Genomic DNA, 25,630 nt, shown 5'->3' with positions numbered 1-25,630 from the left:
TTCAACTTCAATATTACCAAACCTTAGTGATTTAGAAGAAGTAGCAACTGGTTCATACATCCAAAAAGGTGTTAATTTAGTTCTTTCTGATCTACCCCTCATCCTCATAAACGGTGTTTCACCAGTAACGCTGTGGACTGTGGTGTTATGAGCCCATACCATATCTTGAACGCAAATTTTAATATTTTGTCGCCCCTGAGTGGCCAACTGAATAGCACACTTAACCCGGTTTATTCTTTCTACTATGCCATTCCCTTGAGGATTGTAAAGAGAGGTGCACATGTGTTTAATACCATTATGCTGAAGAAAATTTCGCATAACATGAGAGGTCAATTGCTACCGTTGTCGGTGATTAAAGAATGTGGAAAACCCTCCCTCATGAAAATAGTCCTGAGACTATCAATGACAGTGAGAGTAGTAATATTTCTTAAGAATTTCACCTCCAACCATCTTGAAAAAACATCAACCACAACTAATCCAAAGCGTAAATCACCAGAAACATAATCCAATGGACCAATGAAATCAAGACAAACTTTTTCCAAGGGTGCACCAGTACTATCAACAATGGAACCAGTAGACTTGGAATTAATTTTCAACCGTTTTTCACTATCCCTGCACAGAGAACATTTCTCAACCCAAGTCTTCATATCATCATCAAGACCTGGCCACCAGGACGCAGGAACAAATTTGTGCTTGGTCTGGAGCCCGCAACTCAGACCTGTTGCAGGCTAGACATTTTATTGTTGTTTAGTCTTTGCCCAGCACGGACCTACAGTGGGCAACATTAAAGGCCATTTTTGATCCTCTAGTCTTGTTTTGAATTTGCCAGACCAACCGTGTTTATTTATATCACCTATTATGACATATTTATTCCCCGGAACCCTTTGTGATGCCACATGATAGGGATCTCAATTTAGACAACTGTTTTCTTCGCCCTGGTGACTTCAGCCTGCCACCTGTGTGAGCTTCAGGCCCTTTCGGTGCAGCTGTCTTTACAGGATCGTTTTTCAGAAAAACTGGTGTTGTTGACCAGCAAGGCAGTTTTGCCAAAATGTAATTACTTATTTTCTTGTTGTGTAATCCATCACCCTCCCAATGTTCCTTGCTCAGCCTCAACCCTTGAAAGAGGATGAGGGACTTCATCAGCTAAACCCAAAAAGGGTTTTGAGCTTTTACATCAATTGCACAAAAGACAAGTTCTTTCTAGGGTTCTCTGGGGCTAAGAAGGGCAAGGTGGTGTAGAAAATGACTTTATCCAGGTAGATAGTGCTCTGCAAAGAAACAGCCCGAGGTGGACAGAGGACTCATTTCATCAGGCCTAAGGCTGCCACTACTGCGTTTACATGCAGAGTGCCTGTTCTTGACATCTGTCAGGCAGCGACGTGGGTTCCAATGCATACAGTCATGAAGCAATGCTGCTTTGACAGCCAGACCCAACAGGTTTTTTTTTTTACCCATTCGGTCCCACAGGACGTTTTGGTCTGAGTGTGCTCCACAGACACTCTGCCCACTCTCTTCTGTCTCTGTTGTTGCCGTATTGCCGCTGCGGCTCGTGACCCCGTGACCCCAACGTGACGACGTGAGAGCTAATGCGCGAGGAGCGCGAAGAGAGGAAGGTGAAGCCGGTCGCTGGAATCGAGTCGGGAACCGAGCGACGGGCCGCCTGAAACCCGCAAATCTCAACGTGGGTTGAACGCTGGAAAATATTAACCGGTAAAAAGGAAGTGCAAAGCCCGAGAGGAGCGAGGAGCGACGTGCAAGGCGATTGGCGCCTGTGGGACCCGTTTGTCCAAGCAGCGTCCTCGCCCTCGGGGCATTGATCCCGGAGTCCTGGGTTATAACCGGGTTGCCAGGAGTGGCCAAGAGCCCTGATAAAGCCAAGAACTGCTGGACTAGCATCTACAAAATCGGCTATAGCCCAGTGGGGGCAAGATAGAAAGCATCTTCACCCCCCCTCCCCACTGGAGTGCTAATTGTGTTGTGGAGGCAGAGGGGGGCTAGAGGAAGACGGTGGAAGCTGCAGCGGGAGAGGAGGATAAGATGAGGTTTAGGGAGAAGACTCCTGGGTTAAAAACTGTAAAGGAGGAATCCCCAAAAAACTGTAAAGGAGGAATCCCCTCTAATTATATCCTTGTCAATCCCTAAAGTCACGGGGCACAAGCGCATGCGCAAGACACAGCAGAGGTAAGTGGAAGCATCTTTTGTATTAATATCTAAGTTTATAGAGTTAAACTGATTTAAATTGAAGTACGTGAGGGAAAGTGCTTAAGGACTAAAATGGCCCCACGGAGAAATAAAAGCACTTTAGGAACAACAAGAAAAGCAAAATCTAATAGCGAAGGTAGACAAGATGACCTAGAGAGCCTGACGCCACCAGGGATCAAGGAAAAAAACAAACGTCCTCAAAAGAATAAAGAGAAAACTCCCAAAGAAGCTCAACAGGGAGGAAGTAAGGGGAGTGTAGCGACGCATACAATCAAAGAATTCGTGGGAAAGCATTTTAAAATGTTTTTTTCACCTGCTAAAGCTATGGCTACCGAAGAGGAGGAGGACCCATGGAAGGGGGGCACGTCGTTGATTTTTGATGACTGCTTGGCAGACTCAATAGATTTGGCCGAACGATCGGTACAGTCCTTGCTAGGCCATAAGGGGACATTAATGTCACCGCGACTTTCTTCTTCCCCGCGATTATTACGACATACGCCAGAGGAGGTAGTTAGTCTGAGCTCGAGACACAGTGATGGAAGAACCCCAAACCCAGGTGGAAGTCTTGATGAATCAGAAAAGCTGGTACTAACAAGAAGCAATGACCTTGTGGGCCTGGATAAAAACTGCGACATAAATGGGGAAAACCAACAATTGGAGACAAATTTGGAGTCGTCTGAAACCCCAGCATCTTCAATCCTGGAATTGATGATAATGGTGCAAAAATCATTACAAGGATTGCTAGAAGTAACAATGTTAAACCATGACATTCTGAAAAGTCAAAAAACGCATCTGTCTAAAATTGAGGGAGAATTACATGGTATTAGGGTGCAAATGCCCTCAATGTTAAGACCCGTCGTAGATTCGGTGGTTGTGAGTCTTGGGAGGGAAGGGGAAGAGGAAGGTGGAATTACTAAATCCCCTTCAGTAAGTCAAGACGATATAGCCCACTCCGGGGAAAATCAAGTGTATGTGTCAAGATGGCCAATGCTGGTAAAAAGAAGATGTGAACTTAGGAATTATGGTTTACCAAAAAGAGTAAGAGTGGAAAGAAGGGGTGCGAAAGCAAAGATAAGTAAAAGAGTGACAAAAATTATGAAGAAAGGCATGAGTTAACAGAAGCAGTAGTGCATGATCCCAAGCCCCAGCCCCATAAAATGGTGAGAAAATCCAGTCTAATGAGAACGAGTTCAGAGAACTGAGGCGGGAGCCTAGTAAAAGAGGAAAGCAGAAGTAAGAAGCAAACCCACCAGGCAAAGTTAACAAAAAATATAAGACAGGTGGCCCTTGAGCAAGTGAGTGCACCCGCCCGGAAGGTACCAGTTAAAAAGAAGGTATACTGGGAAAGTAGCCTGGAGGAGGGTTGTAGAATTAACCCAGAACTTCATCAGGGAGAGGGTAATTCTGGAGAAGAGATGGAAAAAGGGAACAAGTCACTCTATTTCGAACGAGTAAAATTGGGAAGGGGGGGGGAGCAAAAAAGAGCACGTATTTAAATAGGTCCCACCTTCTTAACATATTTGCACACTGCCCTAATTTAAAATGCATAGGTACAGAAGACTTGAAACAGGTGGGCTTTCAGGAAAATAGGGATGGTAAGGAGGTTACCAAGGTACAGTTTTATTCTGCTCTGGCCTTAACGGCAATAATAAATGCAGAGCAGGAGATCCAAAAAGAGGGGATTAGACTTGTGCCTAAAGAAGAGCTAGTACAAAGCCTAACGGTGCCCCAGCAGAGAACTTTTTTAAAGTACCATGCAGGGTTAGGTAAGAGACAAGTGAAGCTACCCGGAAAAGAAATGGAACAAGGGCGGGAAAATATCAATATAGTGATAAATAATTCCGACCTAGTAGAGTCATGGAAAAGCTGGAGTTATATTGAAAGCCCGGCAGGCCCCTCACAAAGCTATAGGGAAGAATCAGAAATAAATAATCCCCTAAACGATGTAGAATAGGTAAGGGGGCAACCACGGAGCACACATATGGTCTCTTGGAATATAAATGGGATGGGTACACAAATAAAACAGGAAACTCTAAAAGAACTCGCCAAAAAGTGTGAAATCATTTGTTTACAAGAGACCTGGCTCTGTGGAGAACCCCCGGTAGTGGAAGGATTTAAACAAATCTACCGCCCAGCAGAAAAATCTACCTCTGGCCGCCCTGCCGGTGGCTTGCTGACCTTGATTTCAACATGCCTATTAACTACGGTTTTTCAGATACCTGTGACGTCTAAGTGGCTTTTGACTTGTAGAATACAAGTATCTTTTGCTGATAAAAAATATGAATATATGTTGATCCTAACTGTGTATATGCAGTGGAGCTCACGGAAGGAATATGGGGATGAATTGTTATATTTTAAGAACGATATGGATACATTTTGTGATAAGTATGGAAATGATTTGATGTTATTATTGGGAGATTTTAATCACAAATTAAACCCCAAATGGTCTGATCAGTGGTACATTGAAATTCTAGAGGCTTGTGAAGTGAAAAAAGCAGAATTTCTGGAAACTAAAATAACGACTGATGCGGCCAACTTGGGCAACTTTTTGGCGACAAATAGTTTATTCTGTCTAAATGGGAAGATAACTCAGGATTGCCCCGCAATGAAAACTTTTAAATACGGGACTCAAAATTGCCCGATAGATTATATTTTTATGTTGGCTTGGAATTTTGAGTTGATAAAAGATTTTAGGATTGCCCCTGCGGAATGTAGTGGTCATAAAATGTTAAAACTAGAGCTCGTTATCGCCCAACATTTAGCAGGTGACATAGTTATCCCGCAAGAGATGGATTATCCAAAGCGGATAACCACTCGGTTAACTGAAAAATATATCGAAAGGTTAACTAGTCTGCAACAAAAGGTGCAATTAGGTCAACTGTGTGGCGAGAATTTACCTTGGTATGTCGAGAAAATAAGTCAAATAGTAAAATGCATAAGCATAGAATTAAGGTATGATGCAAGCTCCAATAAGAACAATGGATGGCCTCAAGCAAAGCGAGGAACTTGATTTAATCAGGAATGCCTATTAAAGAAAAGAGAAGTTAGGCGAGAAGAACGTAGCCTACGGAAAAACTTTGAGCAATCTAGGGCAGAAAACCTAATAAAAATAAAGAGGGAATATACTACCCTAATCCACAATGCAAAAAGGACCTTTAAAGAAATATGTTGGTGCAAATTATTGGAAGCAATCGAAGCCAAGAATACACGGCAGTTCTGGAAGTTAATCCAGTCAGCAACGGGACCTTCGGTTGCTCCGATGATTTGCGTAGTGGAAGAGGGAGCGTGGGCAGAGTATATACAGGATTTATACGCCCGAGAAGTGGGATTGGAAATGAGGCATCTGGGGACTGGCGTGGCCTAGTAGAGGATTTACAACAAGAATGTACAACAATGAATGTCCTTAGAACAATAAAAACTTTGAACCTAACTAGAGCTGCAGGCCCAGATAACCTACCAGCCCTAATATTAAATTCAAACCAGACATGGTGGGCGGAATTCTACGCAAAAATGTTTGCTTTAATTTTAGACCAAGGGATTTATTTATTTATTTATTTATATTCTTATAACGCGCCTGAATCAGCCCCGAAGGGATATCTCCGCGCGTGGCTCCTGAATGAGAGGGACAAATTGTATTGAGGGGATAACAGAGAGGGAGGTCAGGTTAACCAGATGTGAACAGGAAAGTGTTTAATTTCCTCCTAAAGGAAAAAAGATTGGAGATTATGCCCCTAAACTGGAAGGGAGCCATAATAAGACCTCTACACAAGAAAGGGGATGTACATGCCCCAAAGAATTATAGGCTAATCAACCTATTGGATATAGGAGAAAAGAAATTCTCTAAAATAATTCTTAATAAGCTAAAAGCTTGGGTGGAACATAGATCTATTATACCAGTTGAACAAGGGGGCTTCAAAGAAGGCCATTCCACGATAGACCATTGTTTTGCATTGTGGGCTCTGGCCAGGAAATCGATGGAGCAGAACGGCAAATTATTTTGCTGTTTCGTCGATTTCCGAGCGGCGTTTGACACAGTAGACCGAAATAGCCTTTGGGAAGTATTGGAAAATGATGGAATGTCACAGGGTATATTGAACATATTAAAAGAACTACATAGTGGCAATTGGGCCCAGGTTATTAAAGATATAAAGGGCTCTCTGACCAATAAAATTCCAGTAAAGAATGGTTTGAGACAAGGTTGCGTATTGGCACCCCTGCTTTTCTCAATCTTTTTGGCAGACCTCCCAGCGACTTTGGAAGTTGAAAAAAGTGCGAGCCCGCGAATGAATAATAACAAAGTGTCATGTCTCTTATACGCCGATGACCTGGTGATCTTGGATCAAACTGAAATGGGCCTCCAAAGAAAGCTAAATGTGTTAAAAAAGTACTGTGATAAAAAGCTCTTAACAGTGAATATGGAAAAAACAAAGATCCTATGTTTTGGAAAGCGGGTAAACATATTTAATTGGTTTTCAGGTCAGGATAAATTGGATGTAGTATGTGAATACAAATACTTAGGCCTCTGGTTTAATAGTGCTTTAAAGTGGAATACCCACTTGGAGGCACAGACGGCAAAGGCCTACTCTTCGGTCTGTGGGTTGAAAAGATTTAATAAAGATTATGGCGATATGTCACACAGACCGCTTTTGAAGGCCTTTGAAGCTATGATCCCCCCTCAAGTGCTCTATGGAGCAGAGGTGCTTTTTCTGAGTGGTAAAAGAGGGTGGGACCGGGAAGAAGGTAAAATTGTGAAAATGTTATTGTCCCTACCAAATAGCTCCGTGATTCAAGCTATTAGAATGGAGGTGGGTTTAACATCATGGGAAGTAAAGACTCAATTGTCCCTAATAAGATTTTGGAATCGACAGGAGCCTGGTGGTGATGAGAAGGTATCAATTTGGTGTAGAGAGGAAATTCGAGCAAGCAGCTTACGCTGGGCGCGAGATGTAAAGAAAACCCTCCAAATGGTAGCCGCGCACTTGAAATTGAGCCTCTCCCTTCCTCTGATGAATATAGCATGCTCAAAAAATGCTTAGAGAACAAGGGCTTGAATACTCTAGATCAAAAGACATGGACTATCTGTGGCTAAAAAAATCGGCGAATTGGGTTAAGAATGAATGGGAAAAGGAGACCCGGTTCCCATACCTGGATTTACTGCCTAGTAGATGGCTAAGACATGATATCTTGAAGGTTCGGGTGGGCCTAAATCCATGGAAGATCGAAAGAAATATAAGAGTGGCCCTGATCCATCCGGACGGTACTTGTAAATTTGATCTAGGAGTAAGAAATAATATTTTACATATACTGCTTGATTGTACTTGTATTTTAGTAATTCGGAAAACTTTTTTACGTTCAATTTTTTTAAAATATGAGGTGACCTCTCGTGCTAATGCTATCGACCTTCTTACAGAAATGCCTTTTTTAGATATTACAATTGCATTGGGGACATTTCTGAAAGCAACAAGAGAATATGTAATGGAGATAACAAAGGAAAACGGGAGAGTTAAAAAAATATAGAGTATCCCAAATTTATGTTTATGGTTTTATAAGTGTTGTAAAAGTGTAAAATGAATTGCGGTTTTAAATATTTTATGCTTAGGTTTTATAAGTGTCGAAATGTGTAAAATGAACTGTAGTTTTAAATATTTTATCACAAGGTGCAATCCATTGTTCTATGTATGGTTTATAGACTATTGTCTAAATAAACTTTGTTATCATCATCATCACTCCGCCTTGATGATGTACTGCTTTGGTATATATTCTACAGGTGAGGAATCTGAGGTTAGAAGTACCCACCAGACTATCATGCTACTTACCTTCAGTGACACTCTCTCTGGTGGGCACTCTGTCTAATCACAGGTTTCTCACCACCCTGCCATCTCAAATGCAGTGCCTTTTTTTAACATCTAAAAAGATTTCAAATTAGAGACACATTGGTACCTCTGATTGTTCTGTGCTCTGCATCTGATGGGACAAAAAGTCAATAAAGAAACTAGTGTCACCGCTCAGCTGTTGCGCTTATAGAAGATTCTGCTCCAAAACTTCCAAGATGGAACAAAGCCAACTCATAGCTGCACTCCACCACCTACCAACGCATGGGAACATTTCTTCAATAGTTGTAGGATCCAGTCTGTCCCATGGAGATTATTTTACAGGTGAGAAATCTCCATTTGCTTAGAGTATCACCAGAACAAGCATTAATGAAGGTAAGAAACCTGTTGTTTTGGTTTATTACAGGCGAATAAGCTCAAAATAGAGCTGGAAAAATCTAGAGCACAGTATGAGGAAACAGCTGAAAGCTCTAAAAATTTAATAGAGGAGAAAAGTATCGCTGAAGCAAGGCTTTGTGAAGAGGTAAGCCAAATGTATGTGTTTTTAGGATATTTAGTCGCAGAATCCTGTTTTGTGAAAAGTCACATTTTCAACGGTCATCTTCTTGCATTAACCACTAATGAAATATAAAAAGTCAAGAGAAGTACATGCCCATATTTATTTCACAAATACAAAGGATAGTGTACAGAGCAGAGCAACGCAGACAGCAGCATGAGCAGTAAGAGTAATGGTTACAGGAAGCACAGTGGGATGGTGAGAATGGAACTCACACCTCTACTAAGCATCATAATCAAAGGGGGTGTGGCTTGCCAAATTTCATGATGGCTGCAGTTACAGTGAGCTCTGGTAAAGCCCAGGCCTCAAGACCGTATTTCGTTGTTGGAACCAAGACTGTTGACTTGCAGCCCAAAATGCATGTATGAGGCACACATTATTGTGATCTCTTCGAGTCCTCCTATCGCCGGAGGGCTACATTTGTCATAAGCTAATCTGACTCTGGAGAATGCAACATAGCAGTCAGTGCCCGCTCTATGCAAGCAGAGAGCCTGAGTGTTGGTGCTCAGAAATACAAAATAGAAATTAGTCTGCGGGCATCTCCCCATGCCCCCGGGAACCATCTGACCCAGTAGAGCTGTTTACCAAGTGGGTAGATTTATATTTATAGGTCAGGGTCACACAGAGGAGCTTGTAGTGTGAGCTCAGCAGAAGCCAGGGCATACTCACCCACTACTGAATGAAGACAGGTTTCTGAAGTAAAGATGGACTGGAGAACTGGTAAGTTGATTTCGAGAAGTTTATTGCTAGCTCAACAACGGAGATTAATCCCTGCCTGCCGCTCGTACAAACCGTCTGCACAGAATGAACGGAGCCATAGAATCAAGCAAGGATTCTAACTGCGAACACTCTGCAGCACGAGGGAAGCAGGCAGAAAGATACACATACAACATATCTCCATTTGTTACAAAAAACAAAATAAAAATAAAAGGAACAACAATATAAAGATTAAAATGATACTATAAAAAAACAATATCTTAAAATACATTAGTAATAGGAGCAAAGTAGTAGCATAAGTTCATGAAAAGGTTAACATACCTTTTAAATTTTAAATAACAATGGAACTAGTACAAGAGAAAGTCATCATACCTCTTTGAAATTGAATAGGCAGTAGGACTAGTTCATGACAAAATCATTATACTTCTTTGGAAGTCGACAAGACCTTGTTGGCAAATGACGATTTAAGAGACTGACACCACCACCCACTTCAGGTTCTTTGACACCCAAAGAAGAAGAAGTGTTACAATGGGAGAAAGCAGAAGCAGAAGTATTAGAATGGGAGAGAACATTTTTCTTGTACAACGCTAACCTTCTGAAATTCCATTTCTGACCATTATCCAAAACAACATGCCATTTGTGAACTTCCCTCACTTTCATAGGATCAGAAAACTTGTTAGCACCACCCTCTTTTCTGCCAAGTTTAATTTTGATTAAGTCTTCAACTTCAATATTACCAAACCTTAGTGATTTAGAAGAAGTAGCAACTGGTTCATACATCCAAAAAGGTGTTAATTTAGTTCTTTCTGATCTACCCCTCATCCTCATAAACGGTGTTTCACCAGTAACGCTGTGGACTGTGGTGTTATGAGCCCATACCATATCTTGAACGCAAATTTTAATATTTTGTCGCCCCTGAGTGGCCAACTGAATAGCACACTTAACCCGGTTTATTCTTTCTACTATGCCATTCCCTTGAGGATTGTAAAGAGAGGTGCACATGTGTTTAATACCATTATGCTGAAGAAAATTTCGCATAACATGAGAGGTCAATTGCGTACCGTTGTCGGTGATTAAAGAATGTGGAAAACCCTCCCTCATGAAAATAGTCCTGAGACTATCAATGACAGTGAGAGTAGTAATATTTCTTAAGAATTTCACCTCCAACCATCTTGAAAAAACATCAACCACAACTAATCCAAAGCGTAAATCACCAGAAACATAATCCAATGGACCAATGAAATCAAGACAAACTTTTTCCAAGGGTGCACCAGTACTATCAACAATGGAACCAGTAGACTTGGAATTAATTTTCAACCGTTTTTCACTATCCCTGCACAGAGAACATTTCTCAACCCAAGTCTTCATATCATCATCAAGACCTGGCCACCAAAACTGACCTTTCAAACGTTTAGCAGTAATAGTTTGCCCAAGATGTCCCTCATGAGCTAGTGAGAACAACTTCTTCCAAAGAGAACTTGGGGGAATAAATGTATCATCCCTTAACACTAAATCATCCGAGACACCAATGCTGAGTTCATCATGCAACTTCACAAATGCACGTAGAGAAGGCTTCACCGAACCTTCTCGCTTCCATCCAAGTTGAATAGAATTGAGCAATTCACAATGATCAGGGTCATTGGTAGAAGCTTCATGCCATTCTTCTTTAGAAATAACTTTGGAGATTTCAGCCCCAATATCGTCATAACTAGCCACAAAACAAATTACTTCATGTTCAAAATTGAAAGTATCTTCAACAGACAAAGGAAGTCTAGATAAGCAGTCTGCTTGAGTATTTTTCCAACCTGTAATGTATACAATATCATATGTAAACTCTTGTAATTTGGAAGCAAACCTCATTAAACGAGGAGACCCCTTATTGGCACCACCCGGACTGAGAATTCTGACTAGCGGCTTATGGTCTGTCCTGAGGGTGAAACGATTACCCCACACATACGTTCGAAAATAATGTACACCCCAGGCTGCAGCGAGAGCTTCGTGCTCAATGACCGCATAATTCCTTTCAGCACTACTGAGAGTGCGTGAGGCAAAGGCAACAGGCTTCTCAACACCCATCTTATTTTGTGAGAGAACTGCCCCAATTCCATGCGCGCTAGCATCAACCGTGACAAAAGTACTTTTGCCGGAGTCAAATGGTGTAAAAATGCCAGCATTGATAATCTCATTTTTAATGTCTTGAAAAGCAAGATGTTGTGAAGAATTCCAAGAAAAAGAAACCCCTTTTCTCAATAATTGTCTAAGAGGTTCAGTTTTGTGAGCAAAATTAACAACAAACTTTGAATAGTATTCTATAAGTCCCATAAAGGACTTCAACTGTTCTTTAGAGGTGGGAATAGGCACATTTCGAATGGCATTCAGTAAATCCTCTTTAGGTTGTACCCCTAATTCAGAAATAGTGTACCCTGAATAATCCTCTTTATTGGCTGCAAATAAACATGTGTCTTTCCTCAAGGTGAGACCTACATTCTGCAAGGAAGACAACACATTCTCCAAGGTAACATTATGTTCAGCAGTACTCTTACCCGTAATAAGAATGTCATCTTGGAAATAGTGCACATTAGAGAAGTCTTTCAATATATGATGTATCATCCGTTGGAAAACGCTAGCGGCTGAGGCTAGTCCAAACGGTAACCTTTTGAATTGGAAAGTACCCTCTAATGTAAGAAAAGCGGTACGTTTTCTAGAATCAGGATGCAGCACAACTTGATGGTAAGCCAATCGTAGATCTAGTTTAGAAAACCATTTGGCTTTATCCATCAGCAAAACCATTTCTGAGATATTAGGGAGAGGAAATGAATCAACAACGATGTTCTGATTTAGTGACCTAAGGTCCACACAAAAACGAAGCTTACCATCCCTTTTTTTGGTGATATCAATGGGAGAAAGCCACTCTGACACTTCTATTTGTTCTATAATATCTTGTTTCTGCATGTCAAGCAACATTTCCTTAACCTCTTCACGAACAGCAATAGGAATTCTCCTTAATGGATGCCTGACAGGAATAGCGTCTTTCTTTAAAATTATTTCGTGTGTATAACTAACTAATTTACCCAAATCTGAGCGAAAGACCCCTTCAAACTTGGACAAAATTGACTCAAGACTAGGAAAATCTTCCAAAACCAAGACATGTTCTTGAGATCAAGAGTCAATGATGATATGTAGGTCCTGTTGTTGAACCCAACCTAGAATTGCTTCCCCTTCTTCAGAAACGTATACTTTGCCCACAGCTTTGCGCCCTTTAAATTCAAATGTGGTATCCATAGTGCCTTTGATGTTGATAGGTTGACCATTATAACCCTTGGGAGACATATCTGTAGGTACCAAAATATAATCAGGCCAACATTCCTTAAAGATACAAAAAGGAATGATAGTAAACATGGATCCAGGGTCCACTAAAAGAGGTAAAGACACATCATTCAAGAGAAAAACTGCTTTTGTTTGTTGTAACGTACAAGTAACATCTTCCTCAACACACAACGACATTTCAGGAGGAATTGTATCATCATCAACAAAAGCAACTCTAGCTTTCCTAGAAAAGTTGCATACAGCACTCAAGTGACCCTTTTTACCACAACTTTTACAAGTTTTATCTCTAGCAAAGCATCCTGCGAAATCTGCAGCATAATTTACACTGCCGCACCTAAAACAACCTTTGAATTTACTTTTGTAGTCAGAAGAGTACTTATTTTTAGGTTTGAACAGTAATTTAGGTTTCACATTGTTAGGTTTAGCATCAGTAGAAGAATCTTTTTTAGAAACAATATTAACTGAGTCATCTTTTTCAACTTCTAAAAAACGCATTTCTTGCATGCATTTGTCGGATTCCTCTACAACCTTGGCAATAGTAATAGCTTCAAGCAATGATGGGTTTTTAGCTGCCCAAAGTTTCTCCTGCATCCTTTTGTTCTTACATTGCACTATAAGTTGATCACGAATAAGTTGGTCGCACATATTACCAAAATCGCATTTAAGAGAAAGCTCTCTGAGTCTGGTAACCATCTGATCAACAGATTCATTCCCCTTTTGTGGAATGTTATAAAACTTATGGCGCTGCATAACAATGTTAACTTGCTTACCAAAATATTTACCCAATCTTTGTTTGGCTTCAAGGTATGGATTATCCATAGGTTGGCCATTGGCACCTATAACTTCAGGTAAAAACTTGAATGCATGCTGACCAGCTTTGCCTAAAGAATTAAGTAAAATAGCTTTTTTTCGAGAATTTTGAAATCTAAGACCATCTATGGCTTCTAAATAGTTCTCAAAAATACTTAACCACTCCTCCCATTCAATGTCTAGTGTATCTCCTTCAATTAAAAATAATGGTGGAGGAGTAATGTTTTGAGAAGCAGCCATATTAGAAAAATAAACAGAAGCAATTGGCAAAAAAATAGTTAAGACAAAAAAAAACGTGGATCTGCAAAGATGTGCAAAACACAGAAAAATAAATAAATATAATGATGAACAAGATGACTTGCTTGTAGGGTGTGCAAATCACCGAGTATGAAAATCAATTAAAATAGCGAAAATGCGATCTGTTCGTATGGTGAGCAGATCACCGTGTAAAATAAATGGAATTGTAATCCATAAATATGGTGAGCAGATCACCGTGTGCAGGTCCTAGAATATGATCTGTTCGTATGGTGAGCAGATCACCGCAATAGAAAGAAAACTTGCGTTTATTGTCAGTAACAGGCCGCAAACGCTGTAGAAATACGGCAACAGTAAATCAAAGAAAGCGTACTTTGGTTGCTATGCAACTTGTGACAATGGCAAAGACACGAGGAAACGTGCTGATGCAGACAGTCAGGCTTAACGTGGAAGGTTGCCAGGAAGATCTTGGTTGCCAGGAAACAGCAACAAAAGACGCCTCTGAGGAGCTGAGTGTGACGTCAGAGTCACGAGGTGAAGAGCGTGAACGTCGCTTGAGCGCACAAACCGAAGAGAAGACTGTCCAGTGCCAAATCGCCGCAAAATGAAGAAAAATAAGCAGTACCTTGAATGTCCGTGTGAGACTGGGGTAAGGAAGCTCACATAAATCAGGAATATCGAGGCTTGAGGGGAGAGACACTTCTTTGGTGAATTTGACACCGTTGAGGAGTCAGCGAAGAGGAGCAGCAGACCAGCGTCGCCAAAATGAAGTAAAGATGGACTGGAGAACTGGTAAGTTGATTTCGAGAAGTTTATTGCTAGCTCAACAACGGAGATTAATCCTTGCCTGCCGCTCGTACAAACCGTCTGCACAGAATGAACGGAGCCACAGAATCAAGCAAGGATTCTAACTGCGAACACTCTGCAGCACGAGGGAAGCAGGCAGAAAGAAACACATACAACAATTTCCAAAGTGGACCTTTAGGAAACAGGCCATAGACAGCCCCAGAGTATTCCATGTCCCCAAAGACAACAGACAGGTCTCAGTAAGAGCAAGGAAGACTTTTTCTTCTTGAGCGTCTTTATCATGTGGGCGAGAAAGGGACCAAACTACTTACATGGGGAATCTACTAGGTGTGTGGAAAATATTGGTGAATGACTTAATGATGCTAGTGCTTTTTTTCTGTGCATATTCAGGGACAATTAAGGTCTTTTGGATGGATTTAGTTTCACAACTAAGCTTGGTTAACAAGTAAATACATTCAATCAATTAAAGCCCTTCCGATAAAGACTTCCAGCTGCAAATTCTTCACTTTTTAAATATTCCCTTGGCATCAGACTAATTCAGGAAACTTTTCAGCAGTTCCTGTGCATGCTAGGAAGTGGTGCCTTGCGGCTCCGGACTCATGCTGTTCCTGTCTGGAAATGATGTGGGATCCAGAGCCCTCTCTCATCTCTCAGAGACACTTTCCTTAAAAATTGTGTCTGAAATTTACAGTGTGTAAGGGAATGTCACAGTTAATATTGAAAAATATAATGTTGATGTACGCCATATTATCTGAAAGAGACACGTTAGTATTAGATTCCTTACCTTAGAATATCCCCAGGCGTCAGACTGCATCCAGAAATTTTTGCGTAGCAGTACCCTTGCGCGTCGGTAGGCGTCGTCTGCGGCTCCGCATCCGTCGTCGGCGTTGTGGGCGCCGTGATGACGTCGTCGGAGTACTTAGACGCCGCCTCCGCGTGCTGACGTCAGTTCTTCTTTTTTCCGCGCCAGCAAGCGCAGATCTGGAAAAAGCAGTAACCCTAGTCATTTTTTGACTAACTTTTTTGATTATTTTTGATTGCTTTTCGAAGTCTCTCGACTCCGAACGGTGCCGTAGGGATGCCCGGCTTCAAGCACTGTGACGATTGCGACCGTCTGATGTCGGTCACGGATCCTCACAGCGTATGTTTGTCTTGTTTGGGCGTCGACCACGACGACAAGGCCTGTTCCGACTGCCGGGCCCTCTCCTCGAAAGCCAGGCGGGAGTGGTCCCATAGGCGCCTCGAACTCCGGCAGTCGGTCCCGCACCGTGAGAGGTCCCGATCCCATGGGAGGTCGAGGGACAGGTCGCGGGCTCGGAGCCACCACAGCTCAGAGAGTAGGCCGCACTCCTCGGGGTCGAAGTCGTCTTCAGGTAAGAGGCGCAAGAGGTCCAAGAGGCCTGCCGCTCGTACAAACCGTCTGCACAGAATGAACGGAGCCACAGAATCAAGCAAGGATTCTAACTGCAAACACTCTGCAGCACGAGGAAAGCAGGCAGAAAGATACACATACAACAATTTCCATAGTGGACCTTTAGGAAACAGGCCATAGACAGCCCCAGAGTATTCCATGTCCCCAAAGACAACAGACAGGTCTCAGTAAGAGCAAGGAAGACTTTTTCTTCTTGAGCGTCTTTATCATGTGGGCGAGAAAGGGGCCAAACTACTCACATGGGGAATCTACTAGGTATGTGGAAAATATTGGTGAATGACTTAATGATGCTAGTGCTTTTTTTCTGTGCATATTCAGGGACAATTAGGGTCTTTTGGATGGATTTAGTTTCACAACTAAGCTTGGTTAACAAGTACTCCCCCCAACGCTCGCACGATGCGGCCGGGGGTTCAGGTGACACCGCTCACGCGGCTCCGTCGGAGTCGCGGGCGCCGCGTTCAGCCCCACACCCTCCGGTCCCTGGCCTCAACGCGACGCCGGAGGAGATCGAGCGCTTCCTCATGGCCATGAGGAAACTCTCTCCTCCGGCGGGCTCCGCGGCGCCTCCGGGCCCAGCGGACCCGTCTGGGGCCCTAGCGGGTTGGCGGCTCTGGCCCCGACGCCGTCAGGTGCTTCGGCCCCGACGCCGCTGACGCCTTCGGGCCCGGCGCCGCAGGCCCCCATTATCCCGACACCGCCGGCGCCTTCGGGCCCGGCGCCGAGGGGTCCAGTTGTTCCGACGCCGCCGGCGCCTTCGGGCCCGGTGCCGCAGGACGCCGCTGGTCCTCCTTCGAGATCTGGTTCGTCGCCGGTGGATCTGACGACCTCCCCGGCGTCGGACCCTCAGGTGTCCCCTCCGGCGCCGTCCTCGGGCGGCGCCGGCCCCGGTCCTACCTCCGTTCCTGTTCAGCCGTCGGGACGGCCCCGCTGGGCGCCGCTCCAGACGTCGTTTGGTGAATTTCACTTTTATGAACAGGCCCCATTGGTTGAGAACCCTGAATTTCAGGAGATGGGTGATGAAGAGGACTGGGAGGGGTCTGAGGACCCTCTGACCAGAGAGTGTCAAACTCATGAGGACTGGATGTCAGGCGCCCCACAAGTCTTACCTTCGCTTGTGGTGCGATTCCGCAGAGACGACAAGAGCACCCCTCCCTGTACCCACCTGACCCTCGTGGAAGACAATACCCAGCAGGGATGAGATGGACGCAGGGGTGGGAGCCAGGGTGTAGGTTAAAGGATGGCGTGGAGCTGGCGGGGCGTCAAAAGCTGGAAACCAAAGAAGAGAGATCAGAGACTGAGCAGACCCTAACAGGCACCACCCCCCACACACACACCGGACTTGTCACCCTTGGAGGACTCACCGATGCTCCCGGGAAGAAGAGCCTCCAGATGAAAGCAGCTCCGGAAAGGAATAGCGAAAAGATGGCGCTCCTGCGCGTTTAGGGTCAGAACAAACTAAAGAAAGCGCTCCTGCGCGGTATTACCCAAGCTATAACAAAAGAAAGCGCTCCTGCGCGTGTAGCTGAATGCTAGAAGCAGTCAACCTGTGGTATCCCCGATAAGGAAACCAGAAGTACAGGCTAAGTAGTTTCACAAGCGCTCCTGCGCGGTGGGAAACCGAAACACAGCACCCCAAAACACAATCCAGGTCCTCCAAACACCCTCAAGGCGCTCCTGCGCAGTAAGGGTTAAGACAAAATAAACGGGCACAATCCTGGACCCCCCAGGTGAAGTTACAAACAAGCGCTCCTGAATGGCGCAGTCTTGAGGCAAGGAAAACGCTAAGCGCGTTTTGCCTCCTTGGTATCAGCCGAGCAGATGAGGTGTCCTACGGGCGTTGCAGAGTCGTCAGCTGAGCAGCGTCCCAACGCGGCTTGTCAGGCAGGTCTCGGCAGGCAGGAATCCGGTAAGAATCCAAAGCACAGAGCCGGCGGGAAACGCGCTGTTTAAGCGTTTCCCCCGGAAGTGCTTCTTTGCTCTCAGGTCGCTGCCCGGCACTAGACCGGGAACTCTACTTCCGGCCGGAAGTGAGTATCCCGGTTCCCGTGTGTGTGTGCGGGAGAGTGGCCGGCCGCGGTAATGCCGCGAACCGTGACAGCACCCCCCCCTAGAACAGCACCCCCCCCAAGGTCCCCATGGTAGTCAGAAAAGAGCGACAGGGCGAGGGCTCAGGGGATGACTCAGATGGAAAGCACGAACCAAAACAGGTGCATGGCGTACATGCGACAAGGGCTCCCAGGACCGTTCATCGGGACCATACCCCTTCCAGTCCACAAGGTAGAACAGCTTGCCCTTGGTACGACGGGACCCCAAGATAGCCCTGACCTCATACTCAACATGACCCTCCACCACCACCGGAGAAGGAGGAGAAGGAAGAGAGCCGCCAACCTTGACCTCCCGCAAAAGGGAGACATGGAAAACAGGATGGACCTTCATGTGCGGAGGAAGCAGCAGTTTCATGGCCACAGGGTTGACCACCTTCTCGATAACAAAGGGACCCACAAAACGAGGCAACAGCTTCTTGGGCCCATGCACATTCAGGTGCCGAATAGAAAGCCACACGCTATCACCTGTGCGATAAGCGGGTTCCTTTTGTCTGTGAGCATCAGCATGCTCCTTGTAGGTGTCCTTTGCTTTGGCCAGCTCGAACCGTGCCCGTTGCCAGAGGTCGCGCAGTGTCTCATGATAAGCTCGCACGGTGGGCAAGCGGCTCTCCTGAGGTTCCTCCCATGCCGAAGTGCGGGGATGACGTCCCATGAGGCAAAAGAAGGGGGACATGCCGATGGCCGAATGCTTGCTGTTGTTGTACGCATACTCTGCCATCCATAGTACTTCAGACCATTCCTTCTCGACCGTATGCAGCAAACAGCAAAGGTACTGTTCCATGGTGTGATTCGTTCTTTTGGCTTGACCATCGGTCTGGGGGTGGTACGCTGAGGAGAGACGTACGTCCATCTCGAGTATCCTGCATACCTCCTTCCAGAAACGAGACACGAATTGTGATCCCCGATCCGTTATGACCACAGACGGGATGCCATGGAGGCGAACCACCTCCTGTACGAAGATCAAAGCCAGTTCGGCCGCTGTAGGCAGCCTTGGCAAGGGAACGAAGTGTGCCATCTTGGTGAGGTGGTCTACTATAGTGAGAACCGTGGTGTGTCCTGTCTTGGTGAGCGGGAGCTCCACCACAAAGTCCATGGAGATGGTATGCCATGGAAAAGGAGGTACAGGAATGGATCGCAAAAGACCAACCGATGGTTCGGATCGGTTCTTGCCGAGCAGGCAAATAGCACAGTTCATCACGTGTTTCTTTGTATCGGTCACCATCGTAGGCCACCAAAACAGCCTTCGCACTAGATCGAGCGTTTTGTGGTATCCAGGATGACCGGAGAGGACATGATCGTGACACGAGTAAAGAGCCTTCTTCTGTTCGGGTACCCCTGGTAGATGGGTCTGGTCTCCTGAGCGCCGTGAACCGCTCCCACTTGTCTCGCCTCCATCGTTCTCTGCCGGGACAACGGAATCGGATCGTATCTTGTCTGGTTCTGCCTGGCCGACGGTATCCATAGAAGCGACTATGCCCTGAAAATGTTTCTCCGGTAAGATGGAGACAGGCTCGTGGTCTTTGGCGTCTTCTTCGGATTCAGCCAGCCGCAACAGCGCATCAGCCTGGGCATTGTCTTTCCCTGGCCGGAACGTGATCACGAAGTCGTACTCGTTGAAGAATAGGGTCCATCGGAGCTGTCGGGCTGTGAGGGCACGTGCTGATCGTAGAAACTGCAGGTTTCTGTGGTCTGTGTAGATGGTCACCTTGTGTTTTGAGTCCTTCAAGAAGTGACGCCACTCCTCAAACGCGGTCTTGATGGCTAGGAGTTCCCGATCAGACACGGTGTAGTTGCGTTCAGCGGGTTGGAGCTTTTTTGAGTAAAAGGCCACAGGATGCAGTTGTCCCGTTTCGGTGTTTCGTTGTGAGAGCACCCCGCCTATGGCGTCCCTAGAGGCATCCGCCTCTACTACGAAGGGTTGCTCGGTGTCGGGGTGCACCAGAACAGGGGCTATGGTGAACCGTCTCTTCAGTTCCTGGAAGGCGTCGTCTGCTTTTTGGTCCCAACCAAAACTAACCCCCTTGCGCAGCAAGCGCGTGAAGGGAGCCACCATCTCGGAGAATCCGGTGATGAAACGACGGTAATAGTTGGAAAAACCGAGGAACCTTTGTACGCCTTTCACGGACTCTGGTGTGGGCCAAGACAGGATAGCTTCTACTTTTTTGTTGTCCATTTAGATGCCCGCCGGCGTGATGATGTGCCCCAGGAACTCAACTGATGTGACATGAAACACGCTCTTCTCCAGCTTCACGTACAGACGGTGTTTCTCCAATTGCTGCAGGACGGAACGCATGTGTTGTACGTGCTCCCCAGTGGTCTGAGAGTAAATCAGAATGTCGTCAATGTAGACGATGCAAAAGACGTCGATGAAGTCTCTCAACACTTCATCAATGAAGAACTGGAATGCGGCGGGGGCGTTGCAGAGTCCGAAAGGCATGACCTGGTATTCGAACAGGCCGAACTTCGTCCGGAAGGCGGTCTTCCATTCATCACCCTTCCGGACTCTGACAAGGTGGTAAGCACCCCGTAGGTCCAGTTTAGTGTATATGGTGGCGTTCTTGACTTGGTCCAAGAGATTGGAGATCAATGGTAGCGGGTACCGTTTTTTTACGGTGATGGAATTCATTGCGCGAAAGTCAATACAGGTCCTCAGATCCCCTTCCTTCTTCGACACGAAGAACAGAGGAGAGGAAACCGGAGATCTGGAGTGACGTATGAAACCGTTGTCCAGGTATTCGTCCAGATAGGAGCGGAGGTGGATGTTTTCTTTTTCCTCGAGTGAGTAGATCCTGCTGCATGGCAACGTGGAGCCGGGAATCAGGTCTATGCGGCAGTCGAATGATCGATGGGGTGGCAGTGTGTTGGCTCCCTTCTTATCGAACACTGCCGATAAGTCCAGATATTCTTTTGGTATGGTTCCTTGGAAAACCATTCCCATGCCTTCTACAGGCGACGAGTGTGCCTGTACGAAACGAGGGCCTGACAGGTCGTCCTTTGCGTAACAGGTGCTGTTGCAGTGCTCCGATTCCAAGTGAATGATTCTGGTCACCCAATCGATGCGAGGATTGTGCTTCACCAACCACGGCAAACCCAAGATCAACTTAAATTGAGGGGCGTCTATGACGTCGAAACTGACGGACTCGGTGTGGTTGTTTGAAAGGGACATTGTCATGGTCTCTGTTCTATGTCGGATCGGGCCGGATGTTAGGTCCGTTCCATCAACAGCCTTGACGGGTTCAGGTTGGGTCTTCGTCACTGTATCTATGCCCAAGGTGCGGGAAAATGCTGTATCGATGAAGCAGCCTGTCGCCCCGGAATCCAACATGGCGGTCACCGCCCAGGTTCTACCCGCCAGATTCCGTAAGGACACGTCCAAGCCGACGTGATGACTACCGTCGTATACCACAGGGATCGCAGATGTACGAGACGAAGAACCCAGAGGACGGACCCCTGTGTCTACTGGGTTGTCTCGTTTCCCGTCTTGTCACCCTTGCTGATGGGCAACGCGTACGGCCTTCTGCCTCGTGGTCTGGAGGGCTTTGCTGGGCATTCCCTCACGAAGTGGCCGCTTTTACCGCAATATAGGCACTGGTTCTGCTTCCTCCTTTTTTCCCTTTCTTGACTGGTCAAGGGTCCTCTTATGCCTCCGATCTGCATGGGTTCGGACGATTCTCCCTGGGGAGCGGATTCCTCTTTGGCTTTCTCGACGCCCTTGTCCCCGATGGGCAAGAGACGGTTGTCGTTGCCTTTTCCCCTGTCGGTCTTTCTTTCCTGTAGTCGGAAATTCATTTTCACCACCATGTCAATGAAAGGTCCTATAGCTTCAGGCGGATCAGGATACTGCGAGATGAGGTCCTTCAGGTCCTCCCGTAACCCCCGATAGAACACGGATACCTTCTTGTCCTCTGGCCAGTGGGTCTCGATTACCAGCCTGTTGAACGTGGTGATGTAATGGAGCAAGTCCTGATTGCCTTGTTTGAGGCTGAGCAACTCGTTGTCTGCGGCTTGCACGAAGGTGTGGCGAGCGAACATACGCCGCATGGTTTCTTTAAACGTTGGCAGGTGGTTAAGCATGGGATCGTCGTTCTCTACCAAGGAAATGGACCACTGAGCAGCATCCCCGCCCATGTACGACAGTATGTAGGCGACTTTGGAAGCATCATCGGGAAAAGCCGCAATCCTAGCCATGAAATGCAGTTGACATTGATGGATGAATATACCGTACTTTGTGCTATCTCCGTAGAAGCGTTCGGGTGGTGCCAACTGCACAGGATGGGGAGTGACAACCTGGATGGCTGTGTCTTGGTTGGTGGTAGCGGAGGGCCCCCCAAAGGTGAACGTTGGCTGTCTTAACAGGCCGTCTTGTCTAACTCTGGGGCTGGGAGTGGTACCCCACGGATTAGTGACCCCTGCTGCCACTTGACCCTGTAGGGTCGTTAGGTCCTGACGTAAGGCGAGGTTCTCTGTTTGCATGGCAGCCAGCATGACTGCGATATCTTGCAGAGTGACCTCCGGGTCGCCCATGTCGTCTGGGCGGAATGGTAACCGTGGGCTTTGGATTCTGTCAGGTGCCCCACAAGTCTTACCTTCGCTTGTGGTGCGATTCCGCAGAGACGACAAGAGCACCCGTCCCTGTACCCACCTGACCCTCGTGGAAGACAATACCCAGCAGGGATGAGATGGACGCAGGGATGGGAGCCAGGGTGTAGGTTAAAGGATGGCGTGGAGCTGGCGGGGCGTCCCGGTGACAGCTGGAAACCAAGGAAGAGAGATCAGAGACTGAGCAGACCCTAACAGGCACCACCCCCCACACACACACCGGACTTGTCACCCTTGGAGGACTCACCGATGCTCCCGGGAAGAAGAGCCTCCAGATGAAAGCAGCTCCGGAAAGGAATAGCGAAAAGATGGCGCTCCTGCGCGTTTAGGGTCAGAACAAACTAAAGAAAGCGCTCCTGCGCGGTATTACCCAAGCTATAACAAAAGAAAGCGCTCCTGCGCGTGTAGCTGAAGGCTAGAAGCAGTCAACCTGTGGTATCCCCGATAAGGAAACCAGAAGTACAGGCTAAGTAGTTTCACAAGCGCTCCTGCGCGGTGGGAAACCGAAACACAGCACCCCAAAACACAATCCAGGTCCTCCAAACACCCTCAAGGCGCTCCTGCGCAGTAAGGGTTAAGACAAAATAAACGGGCACAATCCTGGACCCCCCAGGTGAAGTTACAAACAAGCGCTCCTGAATGGCGGAGTCTTGAGGCAAGGAAAACGCTAAGCGCGTCTTGCCTCCTTGGTATCAGCCGAGCAGATGAGGTGCCCTACGGGCGTTGCAGAGTTGTCAGCTGAGCAGCGTCCCAACGCGGCTCATCAGGCAGGTCTCGGCAGGCAGGAATCCGGTAAGAATCCAAAGCACAGAGCCGGCGGGAAACGCGCCGTTTAAGCGTTTCCCCCGGAAGTGCTTCTTTGCTCTCAGGTCGCTGCCCGGCACTAGACCGGGAACTCTACTTCCGGCCGGAAGTGAGTATCCCGGTTCCCGTGTGTGTGTGTGCGGGAGAGTGGCCGGCCACGGTAATGCCGCGAACCGTGACACTGGACAGGAGACCTTGGGGAGGCCAGTGGCCTGGACACCTCTCCAGACACGGGTTTTGTCTCCCCTCCTACCGTGGCTTCGGAGGAGGGGGCAACATATAGTGTGGTGCTGATGAGGGCTGCCAAGGCCTTGGGCCTTGAGCTCCCCGTCGCGGCCGTGAGGACTAACCTCCTCACTGAGGTCCTTAAACCGCAGTCAAGCTCGGCCGAGCCTCTGCTGCCCTTTAATGAGGCCTTGACCGACGTTCTTCTGGGCACTTGGTCCAAGCCCGCTACGGGTTCGCCCGTAGATAGGAAAGCGGCCAGACGCCACCGCCCAGCCCCGAGCGACCCATGTTTCCTGTCCTCCCACCCTACCCCCGAGAGCCTGGTCATCCAGGCCTCCAATTCCCAGACCGCATTCCCGTCGGCCCCGCCGGACAGGGAATCCAAGAGGTATGACCAGTATGGGAAGAAGATCTTCTCATCCCTTAGTCTGGGCCTGCGGTCTTCCAACACCGCCTGCCTCTTGGGACGTTACACCCACTCTGTGTGGGATAAGGTCGCGGAAGTGCTGCCAGAGTGTCCGTTGGAGGTACAAACTCGGCCAAGCCCTTGTGGAGGGCCGGGAGGCAGCCAAGTATTCCATCAGGTGTGGGCTGGATACCACCGACTCGCTAGGTAGAGCGATGGCAATGACGGTGGCGGTCAGACGCCACGCCTGGCTGAGGTCCGCCAACTTCTCAGCAGATGTCCAGAGCACACTCATGGACATGCCGTTCGATGGCCGTCGCCTCTTTGGCGACAAGGCAGACCATGCGCTTAAGCGCTTTAAGGACTCCAGGGCTACGGCCAAGTCCTTGGGCCTCTCGGGCCAGCCCCAGCAATCGGCTGCCTTTCACTCCTTTCGTGGCCACGGAAGGGGTGCGCCCACACGCGCCGCCAGCCACGCTCCGCAGGGCAATACCCAACACGGTCGCGGCCGTGGGAACCGCCGTCCGGGCGGTCGGGGGCAGCGGCGAGGTCAGTCCACACCTTCCCCCGCAGCATCCGCCTCAAAACCCTCCTAGTCCGTGCTTTCAGGCCCATGTGACGCCAGTGGGGGGCAGGGTTCGCCATCACCACCTCCACTGGCGCACTGTCACATCGGACAGGTGGGTGCTGCAAATCGTCCGAAGGGGCTACTCCCTCCCCTTCGAGGCGACTCCTCCAGCCATGCCACCGCAGAACCACCGTGTATCGGGGGATCATTTGCGACCTCTGCAGGAGGAAGTTACGGCCCTCTTGGCCAAGGGGGCCATCGAGCGCGTTCCTGGGCCAGAAGTAGGGTGTGGTTGCTACTCCCACTACTTTCTGGTACCCAAGAAGGGCAAAGGGGGCCTACGCCCTATCTTGGACCTAAGGAACGTCAACGGCTTCCTCCGGAAGGAGAAGTTCAAGATGCTTACACTGGCTCAGGTCCTGGCTGCCCTGGACCCAGGAGACTGGATGGTAGCGTTGGACTTGCAGGACGCTTACTTTCATATCCCCGTCCTGCCTGCCCACCGGCGCTACCTGCGGTTCATGGTTGGCCACGAGCACTTTCAATTTACCGTGCTCCCCTTCGGCCTTACCAGCGCCCCACGGGTGTTCACAAAGGTGATGGCGGTGGTCGCAGCTCATCTGCGCAGATTAGGGGTTTCAGTCTTCCCCTACCTCGACGACTGGTTGTTGAAGGCGGGCTCGCCCCAGACAGTCGTCAGCCACCTCCACACGATGGCAGACCTCCTGCACCAGCTGGGGTTCTCCATCAATGTGCCAAAGTCACACCTGTGCCCCTCTCAGAAGCTCCTCTTCATCGGAGCGGTTCTGGACTCGGCGCGGTTTCGGGTTTATCCGCCCGAACAGCGGGTCCGGGATATTCAGGCTCTGATTCCCATCTTTCAGCCGTTATCCCGGGTTTCGGTCAGGTTGACGCTGCGGCTTCTGGGGCTGATGGCCTCCTGCATCCTACTGGTGCATCACGCCAGGTGGCGGATGCGG

At 47.5% G+C, this 25,630-nt stretch overlaps 1 protein-coding gene across 12 annotated transcripts in view; it reads left to right on the top strand.

Moving 5' to 3' along the window:
- The window catches only part of SYCP1 (synaptonemal complex protein 1), a 6,803,167-nt gene that overhangs the window by 5,029,385 nt on the left and 1,748,152 nt on the right, over positions 1 to 25,630 (top strand). For all 12 annotated transcript variants that reach the window (XM_078644363.1, XM_078644366.1, XM_078644361.1 and 9 more), the window contains one exon: positions 8,443 to 8,559. In XM_078644363.1, coding sequence (XP_078500489.1) covers positions 8,443 to 8,559 — 117 coding nt within the window. The remainder of the gene's footprint in view (positions 1 to 8,442; positions 8,560 to 25,630) is intronic.

The sequence above is a fragment of the Lissotriton helveticus genome, chromosome 5_1 (assembly GCF_964261635.1).
Source record: "Lissotriton helveticus chromosome 5_1, aLisHel1.1, whole genome shotgun sequence".
NCBI classification, from domain to species: domain Eukaryota; kingdom Metazoa; phylum Chordata; class Amphibia; order Caudata; family Salamandridae; genus Lissotriton; species Lissotriton helveticus.
The sequence above is the reverse complement of the archived record's forward strand: the minus strand, read 5'-3'. Positions and strand labels throughout refer to the sequence as shown.